At 41.7% G+C, this 18,459-nt stretch overlaps 2 protein-coding genes across 8 annotated transcripts in view; one reads left to right on the forward strand and one right to left on the reverse strand.

Moving 5' to 3' along the window:
* The window catches only part of MAPDA (N6-Methyl-AMP deaminase), a 26,677-nt gene extending 16,790 nt beyond the window's left edge, over positions 1-9,887 (reverse strand). Inside the window, exons 1-5 of one of the 7 annotated variants that reach the window (XM_089907318.1) lie at positions 9,303-9,885; positions 4,720-4,833; positions 3,216-3,444; positions 2,844-2,974; positions 2,294-2,354 (exon numbers count right to left, since the gene is read on the reverse strand). In XM_089907318.1, coding sequence (XP_089763444.1) covers positions 2,294-2,354; positions 2,844-2,974; positions 3,216-3,278 — 255 coding nt within the window. In that variant the 5' untranslated portion in view covers positions 3,279-3,444; positions 4,720-4,833; positions 9,303-9,885. Of the gene's footprint in view, positions 1-392; positions 527-2,293; positions 2,355-2,843; positions 2,975-3,215; positions 3,445-4,719; positions 4,834-9,302 lie in introns of those variants that run through there. The other 6 variants (XM_022587297.3, XM_022587299.3, XM_089907320.1 and 3 more) reach the window with 6 other exon arrangements.
* Positions 9,354-13,590, forward strand: LCMT2 (leucine carboxyl methyltransferase 2). Its single transcript, XM_022587296.3, has one exon. The coding sequence runs from the start codon at positions 9,700-9,702 to the stop codon at positions 11,758-11,760; it is 2,061 nt and encodes a 686-aa protein (XP_022443004.3). The 5' UTR covers positions 9,354-9,699; the 3' UTR covers positions 11,761-13,590.
* The last annotated feature ends 4,869 nt before the right edge of the window (positions 13,591-18,459 follow it).

Consider the following 18,459-nt stretch of genomic DNA (forward strand, 5'->3'; position numbering starts at 1 on the left):
CAGGCCTCATCTTTGCAGGTTGAAGAACTCACATCTTATCATTGCTCCAGAACTAAGCAGGCCCAGAGACACCCTACCCCAGCTCACAGGAGACTAACACAGAAGCCTATTTGTAATGTATGAATTGCCAATGAGGGTGGAAGTGAGGGTGTGAAGCGATCCTATCTACTATCCAGGGCACCCCCTTTCTTGATGGTGAGGTACGTGTGAAACCAAATAGAACAACAGAAGATTGCTGGCAAATACTGATTGAGAGCAATGGGAGGAAGATTTCTCTAGGCCACATTAAGGCCTGTGGAATCATCTCTAGCTCACGTCCAAGAACACTCCCCTAGGGTCCATATCCGTGTTGGCCAGATTCAGCCCTTTCTGCTCCATGCAGCAACAGGTACCGAGGGCAACTCTTGGCACTTTGGGCTTTCCTCTTCTATGCGCTGGACTGAGAACATCTACTCAAGTACTTTCTTCAGATGGAATCCAACACGATTAAGTTTCTGCTTTCTCCAAGAATGGTAAGACTGCACATCTTGAATGAGAAAGAACATGGGCTCTGGAATCGGACAAAATAGTCAATTCTGCCACTTACTCGCAGTGAGTGGCCTTGAACAAGTTACACTTAACCTCTTTAGGCCTCAGTTTTTTTCATCTGCAAAAAGGGAACAATAAAAATGCCCACCTCGATAGGGAGGGTGGGAGGGAGATGCAAGAGGGAGGAGATATGGGGATATATGTATATGTATATAGCTGATTCACTTTGTTATAAAGCAGAAACTAACACACCATTGTAAAGCAATTATGCTCCAATAAAGATGTTAAAAAAAAATGCCCACCTCAGAAAGTCACCTTGAGTATAGTGTCTGGCACATGCAATAGTTAATATTATTTCAGTCACATTTCAATCCTGTCTCTTTGAGATTACACCCAGTCGCCATGACTTGACTGTTAAGTGATCCCCACTCAGTCCCACATCTGTAAACAATCTCTTGGCTTACTCCCACACATGATTCATTTATTATATGTAAATGTTATTAATTTCACTCTCTGGGACAACTCACTGTCATCCTCTCGACCACCTACAGGTGTTCGTCTAAGTAGCACTAAGTCAAATGCTACAGAATCTTAATTCCTCGCCTCATTTTAATAAAGCTTTTTACCAACTTTGGAAGGAATGAAACAATGAGCATGGCATATGATACCCATGGAGCTCTCAGAATCTAAAATTTTATCAGGTTTGCTCTGTTACACGCAACAACAGAAAGTGAGACAGAGCCTCCTGTGGTGGACATTCCTAGCAGGGTTCAGTGGTACCTGCTGAGTGGCTGATTAGACAATGCTCCCTTGGGTTCCTATAAATCCCTGTGCATGTCTGTAACACAGAGCTTACCTCATGATGTTGGATTTATCCTCTTATGGGTCTGTCTTTCCAGCCTGACTATAGATTCCTGAGGGGCAGGGACCATGCTGATCTATCTTTATATCTCCCAGTCTTTAGCAGGGTGCTTGGAACATTGTGGGCACTTAGTCAACTTTTGTTGAACTAAACTTTTAGAGTTAACCCTCCTCCAAAAGGTGATTAATTTATTTAATAACTACCATGAGGATCAGTGTCAGCCAAGGAGGAAAATTCTTTCTTGACCAGTCAAAAGTCACCTCTCCAGAAACACAGGTTACACTTCTTACTTTGCATTTTTTCTAAGGGTTAAGAACACTGATAGGATTCTGCTTCTCTCCAATTACAAAGAGAATATTTAAAAATGCCAACCTGGTCAGATCAATATACAGAAGCCAGTCTGCCATATCAGACTCTAGTATCACAGAGCTTCAGCTAAGGCAACACAGTGAAGTCCTCTAGCTCTTCATCCCCAGAGGGAAGGCACAATTTCCCTAGGGATTAATCATTCAATCTGTAAGCACCTCTTGAACTTCTTCATTCTCTATAATGTCCACCCAGGGGCAGTCCAAAGTAGCCCAAGCAATACATGTAAAGTCTGGGTCAGATATTTCATATATATATATGTAAAACAGGACAAGATTTTCTCCTCCACATTGTCCGCTACCTAACAGAAGATTCTGATCTTGATTCTTTCCTCATATCTTTTATAATGAACGTATCTTTTGATATTAGCTCTTAGGCAAATGTCTTACATTATTTTTTAAAAGAGTTACCATAAAAAAAGCCAGAAAACATTTTTCATCAGATTCTTGATGACAGCAAAAGGTCACGTGCAACAACAGAAGGGCATCAATTACTTACTAATTTTTAAACCAGTCTAAAAATTACTTCATTTCTCACCATTAGAATATCTTCAGGGCCAGTAGTAAGCTGATGAATAATTTGAAACATCTGGAAACATCTGCAACATGAAAAGTTTAACGTACTTTAGTCATCAAAAACTTCACTAAATTAACTGATTTTAGGCTAATAGTAATCATATATTTATAAAGAACTAGAGAATAGGTTTTTCAAAAATTACATTGATCTGGAGGGATAATCAAATGACTGAAAATCATACGTTACTTTTAAGTGGGAAGTAATAGTTTCCCTTCTCCACCCCCCAACCCCTACCCCAAGTGGTAGCAGGAAACTGGGGAAAAAAACCAACAAGTCTATATTTTCAAGTCTAAAGAATATTATAATATAGTGTAACTTCACAAACAATACAAATCACTAAAAATATTGTCAACAGTCTGACAGTTGGAAAAAATGCTATATGTCAAGTTATACTCTCCATACCAGATGGCTACCCTATTTCTTTAACTACAAAAATCTGAATCCTTACATACTATTTACAATCGCAAAATAGAGAAAAAAAGAAGTATGTCCACAATCTCCCCAAACTCACTCTTCTAAAGTTCTTTTCTTTCCCTTGTCAATCATAGTCATCTGATAGTGGATTTTAAGACCTGGCTTCTTGGCTATTAACTTCTTTATGGTATTGGAACTAATGGATCCATTCAAGTGGGCATGAAGTTCCTAAAATAAGAATACAATCAGTAAAAACTTCTCAAGTCCACTAGATTCATAGCATCATACCAGGTGCTTGATGTTTGTAGTCTGTACTAGGCAAACTGTCTACTAGATGTAGCTATATAACTTTTAAAATGTACAAAGTTTGGAAATTCTACTTATAAAATGTACTTGTCTTTTGTGAAAAGAAACAACACAGAAGTCATTATAATTAACAACACTCCAGATTCCTTGGTTGAATTCTCACCACTTTAGGTAATTCTGAGTAAAAGGTTGTCTTCCATGGCTGTTGTTCTTCTGCCTCCATCATGATTTAGCAGAATAGCAAGGTCTTTCTCCAAACACTTATTCTTGGCATGAACAATACAATGTGGTTCAGTCAGTAAGTTCTGTGGTCTTGAATTTCCTTCAGATTGCTTCACTTCCACCCATTTTGATAAGATAAACAGTATGCATAGTTCTGGGCTCAGCTTCACCTATTTAAATGAATGTGAACATTTTCAGATGTTGATGCAAAAGCAAAGAAACAGGTTTTGTTAATTTACTCCTCTAAAGACAAAAGCTACTCCAAAGCTAACTTAAGTGAGCCAACAACCTGAACAAGAAATAAGAAAAGCCCTCAAGCTGGTAAGAGGTGAATTAAAATCTGAAATTTAGTAGGGTATATTCCTTTACCTATTAGCACTTTCTATAAAACTACTTCTAAAACTAGAAATTTATAAGACCTATTTTGGGTCCAAAAGTTTACATTTTTGAACTATTTAAAATATATAAAGGAAGAGGCATTGGAGTCGGATGGACCTAGGTTAATCCTTTTACCACTTCTGCTCTTAAGTAGCTGTGTGGCCTTAGTCACTTTTAACCCCATGGCTTCAGTTTCTTTATTTGTAAAAATGGGATAAAAATTCGATAAAAATGCAGAGTAGCTGTGAGGATTAGTAAAGTACTTTAAATTCCTCTCTTCTATGTTCCCACATAATCCAGTGACTACCTTTAACTCAGCACTTTATCACACTGCATCTCAATCACTGATTTACTTGTCTTTCTTCCTCACCAGACTATATAAACTTCCTAAGAACAGGGACTATGGCTTATACTACCTCCCTAGCACCTGATAGGGATAGAGTAGGATAATTAAACAGTTACTTTAAAAATCCCACTAAAGGATTAAAGACAGAAAGGGAATTTCAAGGGAGTTCGGGAGACTGTTGTAAGCTAACGACCACTTAAAAAAAGAATCCAGTAACCTAGCAACAATCTGCTCTACCTTGAAGGAAGAACAGGTGCATCCAAGCATCAGACGCACTCAAGCCACAAACCCTGATAGTTAAAACACAAGACAATAGATACCGGTCTGAATCTTGTTACATGAAGTCAGGGAGTTAATAGTCCTTGAAGAGCAGCATTTCTTTGTGTAGCCAAGACAGAAATACAGGGAAACAAACTAGGTGAAAGGGGACATTATACTGAAACCTGAGATGAATTACCATATTTTAGTATATGTTACCACCTTTTTGCTAATATACATATGATTTAAATAGCAGCATGACAGTCCTGGTTAAACCCTTCAGGGCCAAAGGAGGAAATAATGATGTAAGCCTTGACGTCTGCCCAAGAATGAGAAGAAGGTGGTCTTCTTCCCCTCCCAATTTTCTTTTGTTTATAAAAATGAAGCCCTCTCAGTCCCGGGGCAGAGCCTTCTCCCCTGCCCGCTTGCATTTCTTACAAGCAACCCATGCTAATAAACTCACTCTTTGGGAATTCCCTGGCAGTCCAGTGGTTAGGACTCGGCGCTTCCACTGCACGGGGCTCAGGTTTGATCCCTGGTGGGGGAATTAAGATCCCACACGCCATGCAGGCGCAGCCTAAAAATAAAAAAATAAACTCACTCTTTGCCTGCCACTTTCCCTCTCAATGAATTCTTTCTGCGCCAAGACAAAAGTACCTGAGTTTCAGTAAGTTCTGACACCATGAGAGCGGTTTCAATTAAAAGACAGCGGGAACTACTGAGCCCGTGCGCCACAACTACTGAAGCCTAGAGCCCGTGCTCCACAAGAGAAGCCACCGCAATGAGAAGCCCGCGCACCGCAACGAAGAGTAGCCCCGGCTCACTGCAACTAGACACAGCCCACGCACAGCAACAAAGACACAACGCAGCCAAAAATTAAAAAAATTTTTTTTAAAAAGACAGTGGGTTCGAGTCCCTCCTAAGTCAGGGATCATGGGTTCAAGTCCCAATCTGAGGTGCAGGTGGGTTCGAGCCCCAGCCCGTGGGTTTGAGTCCCACCCGAGAAGGAGTGCAGTTTCACACCTAGCACAGTGCCCAGCATTTTGTAGGTGATAAATAAATCCTAATTTCCCTTTACCTCTGAAGGTGGCTTATAAATTAAGACAAAATTCCAAGTGAAATTTAGTGATTTTCAAAGTATGGTCCTCAGATATTAATGATGATGACATTGATAAGAATAGCAGTTTCCATTCAGAGCCTACCAGTTAAGTGGCAAACACTTTTAATATTATCTATAATCCTCCCCATAAGCTTGCAAAGTAAATATTTTCACCACATTAAAAATCACTAAATTGATACTGAGAGGGTTAAATAAGTTACCAAGATATTAAAATGGGCAATTAAGAAAATAGTTTGTAGAGATCTAGACAGAGCCATATAAATCCACAGAAAGGCTAACCCAGTATGAGATAAATTTCAACAAAATTTCAATAAAATGCCGTAGTAAGTGCTTAATAGTAACAAATGAAAAAAGATAGACTATTTAATCAATGTTTAATATCTCTACTGAAGTACATGAGATGTCAGTAACACAGAAAAACATACCTTGACATAGTAAATTTGTCATAAATTGACCTATAAAGTAAATGTTAATCAAAATATTCCCAAAATTATTCCTTAGAAATTGATTTTTAAAGTTCATGTGGAAGACTTAACTTGTAAAATTATTCAGAAAAAAATCTGAAGCTCAGAAGAATACCCAATATGGGTGAAGGTGAGAGTAAAAGTTCTGGTGGGAGCAGAACTTGGTATGATATTTTTGGAAGGTACTTTGGCAACACACACACACACACAAACCCACATACTTTTTGACCCAATAATTATACTTTTAGGAATTTATCCTGCATCTTATAGGATACGTACAAATACACTTCTTGTAGCATTATTTATAATAGCAAAAAATTGGAAACAACCTACATGTCCATCAGTAGGGTACCGGTTAAATTAATTGTATACCCATCCAACTGAATATCTACGACTATATGGAAAGACTTCTATAATACAGTGTTATTATCAAAAAGTAAGTTGCAAAAAAACATTGTTCACAAAGATGACCTTTATAAACAAAGCATGTGTGTATACACACACACACTCTTATTTATATATATCTTTATTCCTAAAATAGGTATGAAAGGATACATAGAAAACTGTTCGCACTAGAAAGTGGGTTGGAAGCGGCAAAGGTCAAGGGACAGAATTTTATTTTTATTTACCTTATAAAGTTTTGTGCAATTTGAAGGTTTTACAACTTGCATGTAATACCTGATTACTTTTTGAAATAATTTTAATAAATTAAAATTTAAGTAATAAATTTAGATAATTCACTTATTACTTTTAATAAAATAATTAACAAATTATTTTACAGAATTGTTCATAAAATAAATAACTTTTACAAACCTTGCAAAACAGCTTTATTAATATGAATTACGAGAGGGAAGAACTTTTACGTTTAGACAACAGAATGACAGCCCGAAAAAGCATTTAGGACATTTTACATAGCAGGCTGTTAACAGATGTTACAGATGGCTAACTTTTCGTATAAATTTTCAATCCTACTCTACGATCCTGACCTGATTTTGTGGCACATTTCAAACCACCCTCCAGATTGCCCCTTAACTAGTCATGAGTAAATTTACTGACCCAATAGCTACAATGTTAACCTATGGAAATTTGAAAGCCACCAAAGCAAGCACAGTTTTTACACATTTTTAAAAGTTGTTTCACTCATCATTACCTAAGCTATTGCTATCAACAATTCCATGCCCTGCCAGATTCAGTCTGCCTGAGCTGGCTTTGGCATAGATCAGAAGCAGGTGGGGTGGGTGTGATGTGCCAAACAGCAACACATTGAGATAAGATCTTTCTACATTTGTACTAATATTTCATCAAGTTAGAGCAGGGCCAGAACCAGGTCTCCTGTTCTCCTGGTGCAGGGGTCCCCAACCCCCGGGCCACGGACCGGTATTGGTCCCTGGCCTGTTAGAAACCGGGCCGCACAGCAGGAGGTGAGCGGTGGGTGAGCAAGCGATGCTTCATCTGTATTTACAGCCGCTTCCCATCGCTCGCATTACAGCCTGAGCTCCACCTCCTGTCAGCATTATGGCGAGTATAATTATTTCATTATATATTACAATGTAATAATAATAGAAATAAAGTGCACAATAAATGTAATGCGCTTGAATCATCCGAAACCATCCCGCCCCCCAACTCCTGTGGAAAAATCGTCTTCCACAAAACCGGTCCCTGGTGCCAAAAAGGTTGGGGACCACTGTCCTAGAGAACTTTTTTCCTCCCCGCCCTCCACTCTTGCCCCCAAAAGGGAACTCAGGTTAATAAAAACACTTGTTACTATTTATTAAGCACTTAGTATGAGCCAGGCATTCTGCTAAATGTCTTGGATGGTAATTTTACTTGATTCTCATAACAACCCATGAGGTATTACTGTCTCATTTTACAAAAGAAAATATAGATTTTTAACAAATAACCAGAAAACAACTGTAAGGCACCCAAATCACAAATTTTGCTCCATTCTCTTTCTTCTTGAATCATTTTTCTTGATCTGTTCTTTACCAAAAAAGAAGTATTTCTAATATATCATGTACATTTTACTAACTTGTCATATAAAAATTCATTTCTACAGCACAGTATATTTTTTTTCAAAGTCCTACAACTTTTTTTTTTCTCTTTGACCCTCAATAATCCCTGAAACACCACACAAAGCAACACTTAATCCCCTCATTTTAGAAATGACTATCTCAAAGTCCAGCAAGCTCAGGGGAGTCCTTCTCCCATTCCAATTCCAAACTCAAGCGTTCCATAGACCCAGCTGCCTCAGGCTGAACTTTACAACTCAGTCACTACCTTTATAAAGACAACGAAAGCCTTCAGACATGAATTCCCTCTATTTCTCTCTGCTTTCCCTCACACTTAAATTTATCTTTATCTATACCCCTTCTTCCCTCGTGAATCAGAGAAAGAGGATTCATTCTCCTGTCCCCAAGACTAATTTGTGCCCAGGATCCCATTCCTTCCTATCTATTCCAAGTCATTACTCCACTAATCTTCTCACTTTTCTGTTCAGCAACCTCTCTCTCTCCAGTTGCTAATTTCCCTCAGGGAACCACCAGGTAAGTACAGTACTTGCTTCCACCTTAAAAAAATAAAAATGAAAATAAACTTTCTTTTATCCCCCATTCCTATTTAACTACTGCCCTGTCTCTTCTTTCCTTCTGAGCTAAACTTGAGCTGCCTCCATTTACTTATCTCCCATTCATTATAACATGGACTCTGCCCTTACTACTCCACAGAAATTGCTCTCCCTAAAGTCATTACGAGCTCTTAAACACCAGATCTAAATGACACAGTTCCAGTATCCAAATCCAAATTGGCTGGACTCCAAAACTCATGCCCTTCACCATTATGCTATGCTGCTTCAAGGTAACCATACTTATAGTCATCCTGATTTCCTTCTCCATCTCAGTCACCAAATCCCAATTAATAAGTTACAAATCCCGTAAATATCTCTGCAAGCGATTTCCTACGGGTGACGACTCCCAAATACTCAAATTAGAAACTCGATTATTTTAAACCTCCAAGACTCAGACCGTATCAGAGGGAAAAATCACCTCTCTTCTATGATTCCCTCTTCCACAGACATATTCAACTTTGTCCTAGAAAACAGAACTTTGAACGTGGAGGGGAATGTCATTTTACAGCTAAGAAACAAGAGGCTGAGTGGTTTACTTATTGTCAGCTTAGCACAGAGCCCGGAATACAAGGGAATCAATAGTGTACATCTGTGGGGAAACACTGATTGGGTGAGTCACAACTTCTGTAAAGGTTTCTTCATTTTGCACCTGGCCTCACTGGCTTGTTTTCAGATTTAAATGGGATCTCTTAGTAAGTACTCGTAGTTAGCATCCGAGGAGCGACCCCTTCTCCTTGCCCACCGAAGTCAGTGGTTCTAACCCTGCTTTGCCCCTACCAGACACTCAATGCAGACACTGCCGTCCAAGGAGCTCTGGTTGTCAGTCCCCACAGACTCACCTCTTAAAGATTTTTGTCAACAGTTGAGTAAACTTATGACAGCTTAAATTTTCACTTCAGACAGGAAGGCTTGTAGGAAAGTGATAACCCGCGCTTCCCTGACACAGTCCACGTGTCCACAATAAGCCGCAGCCATCAGTCTTGCCGCGAAACCGCAGTCCCAAAGAATCAAAGAAATGTCAATCACAGCCGAACGTCAGCACCAGCTGCACCCTCCTCAATACTGATTGGCGAGGTGCGCTCTTCCCGGAAGTGACGCACACCTGTCCAAGGAAGAGGCGTCACGGAGCGGGGTGTCGGGGGGTGATTTTTCCGTACAGAGGCCGCGAGGTGGCTACTGGGAAACGAAAAGGCAATTCACCACCGGGACCGACCGTCGCTCCTGAGTTCCCTAACCATGGGCCCGCGGAGCCGCGAGCGTCGGGCCGGGGCAGTGCAGAGCACCAACGACAGCAGCGCCATCAGCAAGACCTCTCTGGCTGCGCGCGGGTATGTGCACGACGCCTTCGCCGCCTTGCTAGTTCCAGGGACCGCGCGCCGCGCGCCGCTCATCCACCGCGGCTACTACGTCCGCGCACGCGCTGTGCGGCACTGCGTGCGCGCCTTCCTGAAGGGGACGTGCGCGGTCCCCGGCGCGCCTCGCGCCCAGATCGTGTCGCTCGGCGCTGGCTCGGACTCGCTGTATTTTCGCCTCAAAACTGCGGGCTGCCTGACCCGGGCTGCCGTCTGGGAGGTCGATTTTCCGGACGTGGCACAGCGCAAAGCGCAGAGGATTCGAGATACGCCGGAACTGTGTGCGTTAACCGGGCCTTTCCAGAGCGGGGACCCCGGGTACATGTTGTGCTTTGAGAGCTCGGACTACTGCATCCTGGGCCTGGACTTGAGGCAGCTGCAGCGATTGGACCACGCCTTGGGCACCGCGGGCCTTGACGCAGCCGCACCGACTCTGCTCCTGGCTGAGGCCGTGCTGACCTACCTCGAGCCAGATGATGCCGCGGCCCTCATCGCCTGGGCCGCCCAGCGTTTTTCTAATGCCCTTTTCGTCGTCTACGAGCAGATGAGGCCACGTGACGCCTTTGGCGAGTTCATGCAGCAACATTTTCGGCAGTTGAATTCTCCCCTGCATGGCCTGGACCGCTTTCCCGACGCGGAGGCCCAGCAGCAGCGCTTCCTTCAGGCCGGCTGGACCGCCTGCCGTGCCATGGACATGAATGAGTTCTATCGCTGCTTTCTTCCCGCAGAAGAACGCCGGCGCGTGGAAAATCTCGAAACTTTCGACGAGTTTGAGGAGTGGCATCTGAAGTGCGCCCACTATTTCATTCTGGCCGCTTCTCGGGGAGACGCCCTCTCCCAAACTCTGGTGTTTCCACCCTCAGAGACGTTTCCTCGGATAGATCCTCCTTCCCCTTCAGGAATCTTCCCTGCCAGTGTAGTCACTGGTGATAGCCAGGGCCCACACCTTAAGAGATATGGCCACGCCTCGGTCCTTTTGAGCCCAGGTCTTATTCTCAGTGCTGGAGGATTTGGAGAGCAGGAGGGGCGACATTGCCGAGTAAGAAAGTTTCACTTGCTCTCAAGATACTGTGACTTTGAATGGAAAGGCAACCAAATATGCAGTTGGGGGACTGGAGCTCAGTGGGATGGACGCCTTTATCACACCATGACAAGACTTTCAGATACTCAGGTTCTGGTTCTGGGAGGGAGACTGTCCCCAGTAACTCCAGCCTTGGGGATTCTCCAGCTTCTTTTTTGCAAGAGTGAGGATAATAACCCTGAGGACCTAAATGTCACAGTCACAAAGGTCGGCCCAGAAGAAGATTCCACTTTGTCATGTTGGCGCCACTCAACAACAGAAGTGTCCTATGAGAATCAGAGATATTTGTTTGTGTATGGGGGCCGCAGTGTGGCCGAACCTGTACTAAGTGACTGGCATTTCCTACATGTGGGGACAATGGCTTGGGTCAGGATCCCAGTGGAGGGAGAAGTACCTGAAGGTCGGCATTCCCACAGTGCCTGCAGCTGTCAAGGGGGAGCCCTCATTGCTGGAGGTCTGGGTGCTTCTGAGGAGCCGTTGAGCTCTGTATTCTTTCTGAAACCAATCTCTTGTGGATTCATCTGGGAATCAATAGCCATCCAGCCTCCCATTACCCCAAGGTACTCCCACACAGCTCATGTGGTCAATGGGAAGCTTTTGTTGGTTGGAGGGGTCTGGATTCATTCCTCCTCAGTTCCTGGAGTGACTGTTATTGATTTGTCTACAGGACTGAGCTTCGAGTATCAGATTGACACAACATGTGTGCCATGGCCGTTAATGTTACACAATCATACCAGCATTCTCCTTCCTGAAGAGCAACAGCTCCTGCTCCTTGGAGGTGGTGGGAACTGCTTTTCTTTTGGTACCTACTTCAACCCCTGTACAGTGACATTAGACCTTTCTTCCTTAAGTGCTAGGCAGTAAGGACTGGACTTGTGATATATTCAGGACCCACTAAAGTAGACAATAAAGCTTTCCAAAATAGTATTTGACTCTGGCTATAGATATTACCACTCCCCTGTTCCCATTCCTTTTTTTGTTTTTGTTTTTTTCTGTTCAGTGCAAAAAGAAAAAAAGTTGTTTAAACACACACCAACATTCAAAGAGATGGTACAAAAATAAAACATAAATAGGCCTAACTGAAGAGAGTGGTCATACAGTCCTAGAGTAGGAATTGGGGGCCTTTGGGTCCCTGTATCTAGTTTACTGGTCTTCCTCCCATTTTCTAATCTGAGTTTATCCATTTACTGAGTTACAATGACCTTTAGCCTAAGTCAAGTGAAACTTTTCCCAATGCCAGGCTTTGTGATTTTAGATGGGACCTTGGAAGAAGTTTCACACAGATCCTTGGTAAGAATACAAGGCTGAATATAGGTGAAGGGACATGGTATTGACCTCATTCTTCATGTATGAAACCTGAAATGAACCCAGTTGCAGTTTGATTAAAGGATTGTGCCGTTTAGTGCAGCAGAGAACTCTGTGATAGCTTTAATAAGACACATTTGTATGACTTTATTGACACATGGTTTTGTTCCATTTTTTTGCCACCGGTTCTATATTTATTTAGAATTATAAGTGCTAATAAACCAAACATTTGATTTCTCAGCTCATTTTGTATATGGTATGAAAATGTTTTGCTCCAGATCTACTCCACCCTTCACTATGTTCTGTGTCCCAGGAGGCCAACCTTTATGAATTGCATCAATGAGTTTACTTGTTCTCTGGTGTTTGGTGAGCTCCATCAGTCAGAGGTACCAGAGAGGGATGGTTGGGCAGTGAGAGTATTCCAGGTGTTTCCCCTACCAGTCTGCAAGTTGGCATTAGCTGCATTCTTTTTTTTAAAAATAAATTTATTTATTTTTGGCTGTGTTGGGTCTTCGTTGCTGTGCGCGGGCTTTCTCTAGTTGTGGTGCGTGGGCTTCTCACTGCAGTGGCTTCTCTTGTTGCAGAGCACGGGCTCTAGGCACGCGGGCTTCAGTAGTTGTGGCTTGCGGGCTCTAGAGCGCAGGCTCAGTAGTTGTGGTGCACGAGCTTAGTTGCTCTGCCACATGTGGGATCTTCCCAGACCAGTGCTCGAACCCATGTCCCCTGCATTGGCAGGTGGATTCTTAACCACTGTGCCAGCAGGGAAGCCTGCAGCTGCATTTTTTTCGTAAAAGCCACAGCTCCTGTCATGTAGTCTTCTATAAGGTATAGCTCTAATTCTGCATCACTCCAAAGAATTCTGTATCTTAGTTGCATTAACCATATTTTAAGTGTTCAATAGCCACATGTGACTAATGGCTACAGTATTAGACAATATAGATGTAGAACATTTCCATCATTGCAGAAACATCTGGACTCCACTGAGGTACTTCACTATCTTGACTTGGTTTCCCTTAACCCTGCTCAACCCCTTTTAATTAGTATCTTCATTAAACTCTCCTCAACTATCCCCTTTAAATGGACCATCTTTCCTGGTGAGCCTTGTGAGATCATGAAACATCTTAGGTATTCATCCTTAAAACTTGAGCCTTAATTTGTCATCTAAATTGTGAATACCTTGTGAAATTCGTGTGTCAAAAGGTAGTGGCTTTGTTGGTACTTAAATGTACCACTTCAGTATTTCTTGTTAGTCTTCAATCCTTGAAACCTTAATAATAACTTGAGATTCTACAAGTACCTAAATTCTACAAGTACTATCAATGTTAACATCTTGATGGACTTAGTATGACCGAGAATCTTTTTTCCCTAATATTTTAATTAACAACTTTGCATATAAATGCATGTAAAAAGTGTTCACTATGAAAACCAAGTAGCAAACACAAGCCTAGTGTATGGAGAGGGCAATGTTGGCTCTGTTGGATGAAGGTTCCCAGGAGAAGACAAACTGAATAAACTGTTGTTTAACTTCAGCTTCCCTGAGACTGCACAGCCCTTTCTGGGAGAGTTACTAGTTACTGTCATGAGTCCTGGTAAACAAAGGACTTAACTATGGCTAGGCATCTGCAAGGCTATCAGTGGGCCAGGTACTAGGTTACTGGCAAGACTGTGACTGGAAGGGGAAAAGGCTGCTCTGTATTTTTTAAGTTCACCACAAGCCTACCTCCAACTTTTAGGAGCAGATCAAAGCAGAACATTAATGAAGTGAGTGTTCTCAGCTATGTAGTAGTTAGTACCAGAATTCTAACCTAGAAGTAACTCCAAAGCCCAGGGTATCCCTTCCATTATGTTACTTCTTAGATGGTACCATCAACCATTACTATATCATTACTTTGGGGCCATATAGAGGGGTAGGGGTGGGAGGGGGAGGCTGTCAGGAGAATGTGGATGTATGCCAGACCTAAATTACTAGCACAGTGATGCCTATTCTCTCAAGTGCTGCCCAGTATGGCACATTGTGAGTAATTGGGCTTGTTCCACATTTCTATGTGATTACTGGATTAAGCATGCCCTCCACCTCTGACCCTACACATGCATCATACTCAGTTAAAGAGTTATTCATTTCTCAAGCTCTACTCTTTAGAGCACTTAGAGTTTTGTCCTCAACATTAACTCTGTGCCTTTGGAGCAGCACTCAGAGGTGCTGGATCCCAGTTTCATAAGAGTAATCCACAGCAGTTAGAGATGTGGGCCAGATTAAGAACTGAAGTTGGACTATGTTTTTTGTTTCTCCATTTCACCTCTGAATATCTTTGTTTTAAAATTCTGGTATGGAGCTCTGGGGTAGTTATGAGAGTTATCAACTTCTTGATTGCAGTTTCCAGCTATCTTCATCCCTTTTTGCTCAACAATGGATCATGGTTACCCCATATCCATTGGAAATGAAATGAGTCCACTTTGCCAAAAGGCTAATCTGGGGGAGTAGGAACATGCATAAATGTGCTTGCGAGCACATGAATACAGGATTTTCCTATGACGTGCTGATGCTTCACTGGGTATGACTTGGTGTGTAACTCTCAAAGTAAGTTTAACAGGGAGAGGAAAGACCTTGCCCTAATATTTATGTGAAAAGTCATTTGCCACCTAATTGTCAGACTAAGACTGGGAAATAAATTGTAATAAGAATGATTTTTAGGATATTACACTACATAGAGCTTTTCTCATTCCCTAGCTTTTGTCCACATTTTTAGGCTTTTCTAATGAAAAGAGCCTCAACCTCTGATTCATATTTAGACTTGCTATTTCAGGAAAAGTTAGCAAAACTGATCTTTCTTATTCAAGGATACATCAGCAATTTAAGGAGGAAAAAAGCTTTGCCACCACCCTTCCTCCCCCATTGTATTGCTTTTTTCTAATTATCATTTCTTTCTTTATTAATATTTATTATACATACTATGTAATTCTTCATTGGCAGCTTTTTCATAAAGCCAGAATCTGACATTCCCTATCTCACAAGCTTCATCCCCTGCCACTCCTCCTCCCCTTATTGACATCCCACTTATATAGGAAGTATACCTGGGACCCAAAGGACAGAATACTGTTACATGCTTCCATTCTTTTACTTACCGTGTTCTCCCTGTTGGGACTCTTAAGACTGCCTCTCCTACCTTACTCTCAACCTCACTATCCCAATTTTGTTCATAAAACTCCTACTTGACTCAAGGCTTATCTTTGGAAATCATTCCCTGGTTCGAATCCACCACCCTTTCAGGCTGGGATGGGTTACTCTTCTGTGTTGCCAGAGCACCTTGTAACTATCATCCATATTGTGTTATAATCTATTTTCTCGTCTGTCTACTCACTAGATTGAAGATCCTTGAGGGTAGGGATAGTATCTTATTCACCATTGTATTTCCAGCACCTGGAAATACAGATGTCAACATCGGAATTGAACAACGATCTCTCATTGTTGGGGTTGAACATCACCAGATCTTTCTCATACCTTTTTAATGTAATATATCCTGTGCCACTGGCTTCCTGGGGAAGAACAGAGTAGCACTAGTGAAAAATAATACAATGACACCCCAAATGCAAGCCTGTCATGCAAACCTGTGCCCTTGGTCAGAAGTGCAGAGAGAATCAGCCAGAACCTTTAGAACACAGCTGTGATTATAAACACCTGCTTTCGGGAACCCCTCTCTTAGTCCCACTGCTTCCCCCATCTTCCACTCAGACATCTGGTGGGTAGTGACAGAGATAAGTAACCACAGAGACAGTGGATTTTTTTTCTTATTTTAGAAGAAGACTAGCATATTAACCACATCTTAACTATAAAGAAGAACCACTCCATAGTGACTTGAGCCTGCAACCTACCCTCTAGCCCAATTTCCTTTGAGTTTGCAGTTTGGGTAAGATTTGCTTGTGGTCACTTTGGGTTTGAGCTGACAACCTAGACTCACACCAGTGTCATCTCGACTAGAGCACACAGCATCGAAGTTTCTGTACCCTGCTATGTGTTAGCCAACAGCTCATTGAAAAACCCTTATTGTTAATGATAAAATGAACTTATTTACAAAACAGAAACAGATTCACAAAGAAAACAAATTTATGGTTACCAAAGGGGAAAGTGGGGGAGGGATAAATTAGGAGTTTAGGATTAGCAGATACAAACTACTATGTATCAAGTAGATAACTGAATCACTTTGCTATACACCTGAAACTAACACAACATTGTAAATCAACTATAGTCTAATATAAAATAAAAATTACATTTAAAAAATAAAATAAATGACAAGGTCCTGCTGTGGAGCACAGGGAACTATATTCCATACCCTATCATAAGCCATAATGGAAAAGAATATATATATATGTATAACTGAATCACTTTGCTGTACACCAGAAACTAACACAACACTGTAAATCAACTTTACTTCAATTTTTTAAAAGGCTATAGATTAAAAAAAAAACCTGTTGCTATTTATTGTGTATATGCTCATTATAGAAATATTTAAAAAGCAAGATCTGATACATTTAAACATTTTCCAGGACTTTCTAACCATGTTGGGGTTACACTGTATGCCTTTTTTATAAGCTCTGAATAAAAATTTTCACAGCCACAAAGAAAGTTAACTTCAGGGGGATAGAATCAAGTGATTGATAGTTCTTGTGCACGACTTGTTCAGCTGGTGTCTGCATGACAGTTCCTCAGTTGATGAATCTCCTCTTTGATGAGTGAGTGCCTTCTCTTGCTATATTTGATAAGAATCACTTCAAGTCCCTAAGGTTACTAAGATTATGAAACTAAGATATATGGTATTATTCATGCTATTTTTTTTTTACAAGATGAAAGCTATGGTCTACAAAATCAGCTCTGGGGAGACCTGAGAAAAAGAATGAGCAGGTGAAGAACCAAAATACCGCTACCCAAGGTAGAAGAGAAGTAAATACAAAACTGAGGAGCACAGCAAATGCGTAGTCATTGGCAACCTGAATTACTGTTCTCTCATCCTGAAGAACTAACCAGATAGAACTGTAACAAAAATTCATGCTGGGGCTTCCCTGGTGGTGCAGTGGTTGAGAGTCCGCCTGCCCATGCAGGGGACACGGGTTCATGCTCCGGTCCGGGAAGATCCCACATGCCGCGAAGTGGCTGGGCCCGTGAGCCATGGCCGCTGAGCCTGAGCGTCCGGAGCCTGTGCTCCGCAACGGGAGAGGCCACAACCGTGAGAAGCCCGCGTACCGCAAAAAAAAAAAAATTCATGCTGAACAACTACGCCAATGGCAGCTGTGTAGTTTAAGCTCATGGGATTTGGAGTCAGATAGACCTGGGATTGAATCCTGGCTTTCTTCCTTACTGGCATGTGACCTTGGGAAAGTACTTAACTTCTGTAAACCTCAGTTCCCACATCTGTAAAATGGGTGGTATAATAATGGTACCCACATCAAAAGTTGATGAGAGAATTTTATAAGACAATGTAAATAGTGCATTTTAGCACAGTGTAGAGCATACAATAAGGCTCAGTAAATGTTAGCCCAGGACATGGCACAGGTAGGGAGGGATATTCTACAACCTCCCCTGAGTAGTTTGTCCCCAGTGCTTAACCAGTAAGTCCAATATATAATGACTGTTTAACACTGTGCTAGAGCTTAAGCGGGAGAAACGTGGTCTCTTCTCCCCAAGAAGCTTACAATATAAAAAAAAGAATACACACGGAACAACTGGAGAACAATTAGAACGGACAGTGTAATGTTCAGGGACTCACAGAATATCCTTGAGAAATCAGATAAAGAGTTTGAGAGATGTTACACAGCTGCATAGGTAATTCTTGGCAAAATGGGTTTTGACTGGCATGAGAAGGAGTAGTCAAAGGATGCATCAAGGATAATGTGAGAAAAATGCCTCGTATGGAAAGGATGGATAGAATATAGATGAACAGAGGCGAGAAGCAGGGCTTCCCAGGTTCAATTGTGATGATGCTTTTGGAATGCTTCCCAACACATTTTCTCTTCTTGATGATTCCTATTTGGTTCCCTTAGGTCACATAGCTTTTAACCCTAGGCCGTGAGGCTGGAGTACAAAATAAGGAGATAAGACATAAAAGAAGCACCTTCTAGATGGAAAGGGAGCTAAAGGTCCTCTGGTCCTGGAAGGGAGAGAAAAGGAGAGATTATGGTGATCATCCGGATGACACACAGAAAGATGAGAAGCCTAGAGGGGAAGACAAAGTATACAAATGACTATTTAGAGTGTGATCAGTGCTG

The sequence above is a fragment of the Delphinapterus leucas genome, chromosome 2, assembly GCF_059928025.1.
Source record: "Delphinapterus leucas isolate spDelLeu-1000000601 "Yukka" chromosome 2, BTC_Dleu_Yukka2, whole genome shotgun sequence".
In the NCBI taxonomy this organism is placed as follows: Eukaryota; Metazoa; Chordata; class Mammalia; order Artiodactyla; family Monodontidae; genus Delphinapterus; species Delphinapterus leucas.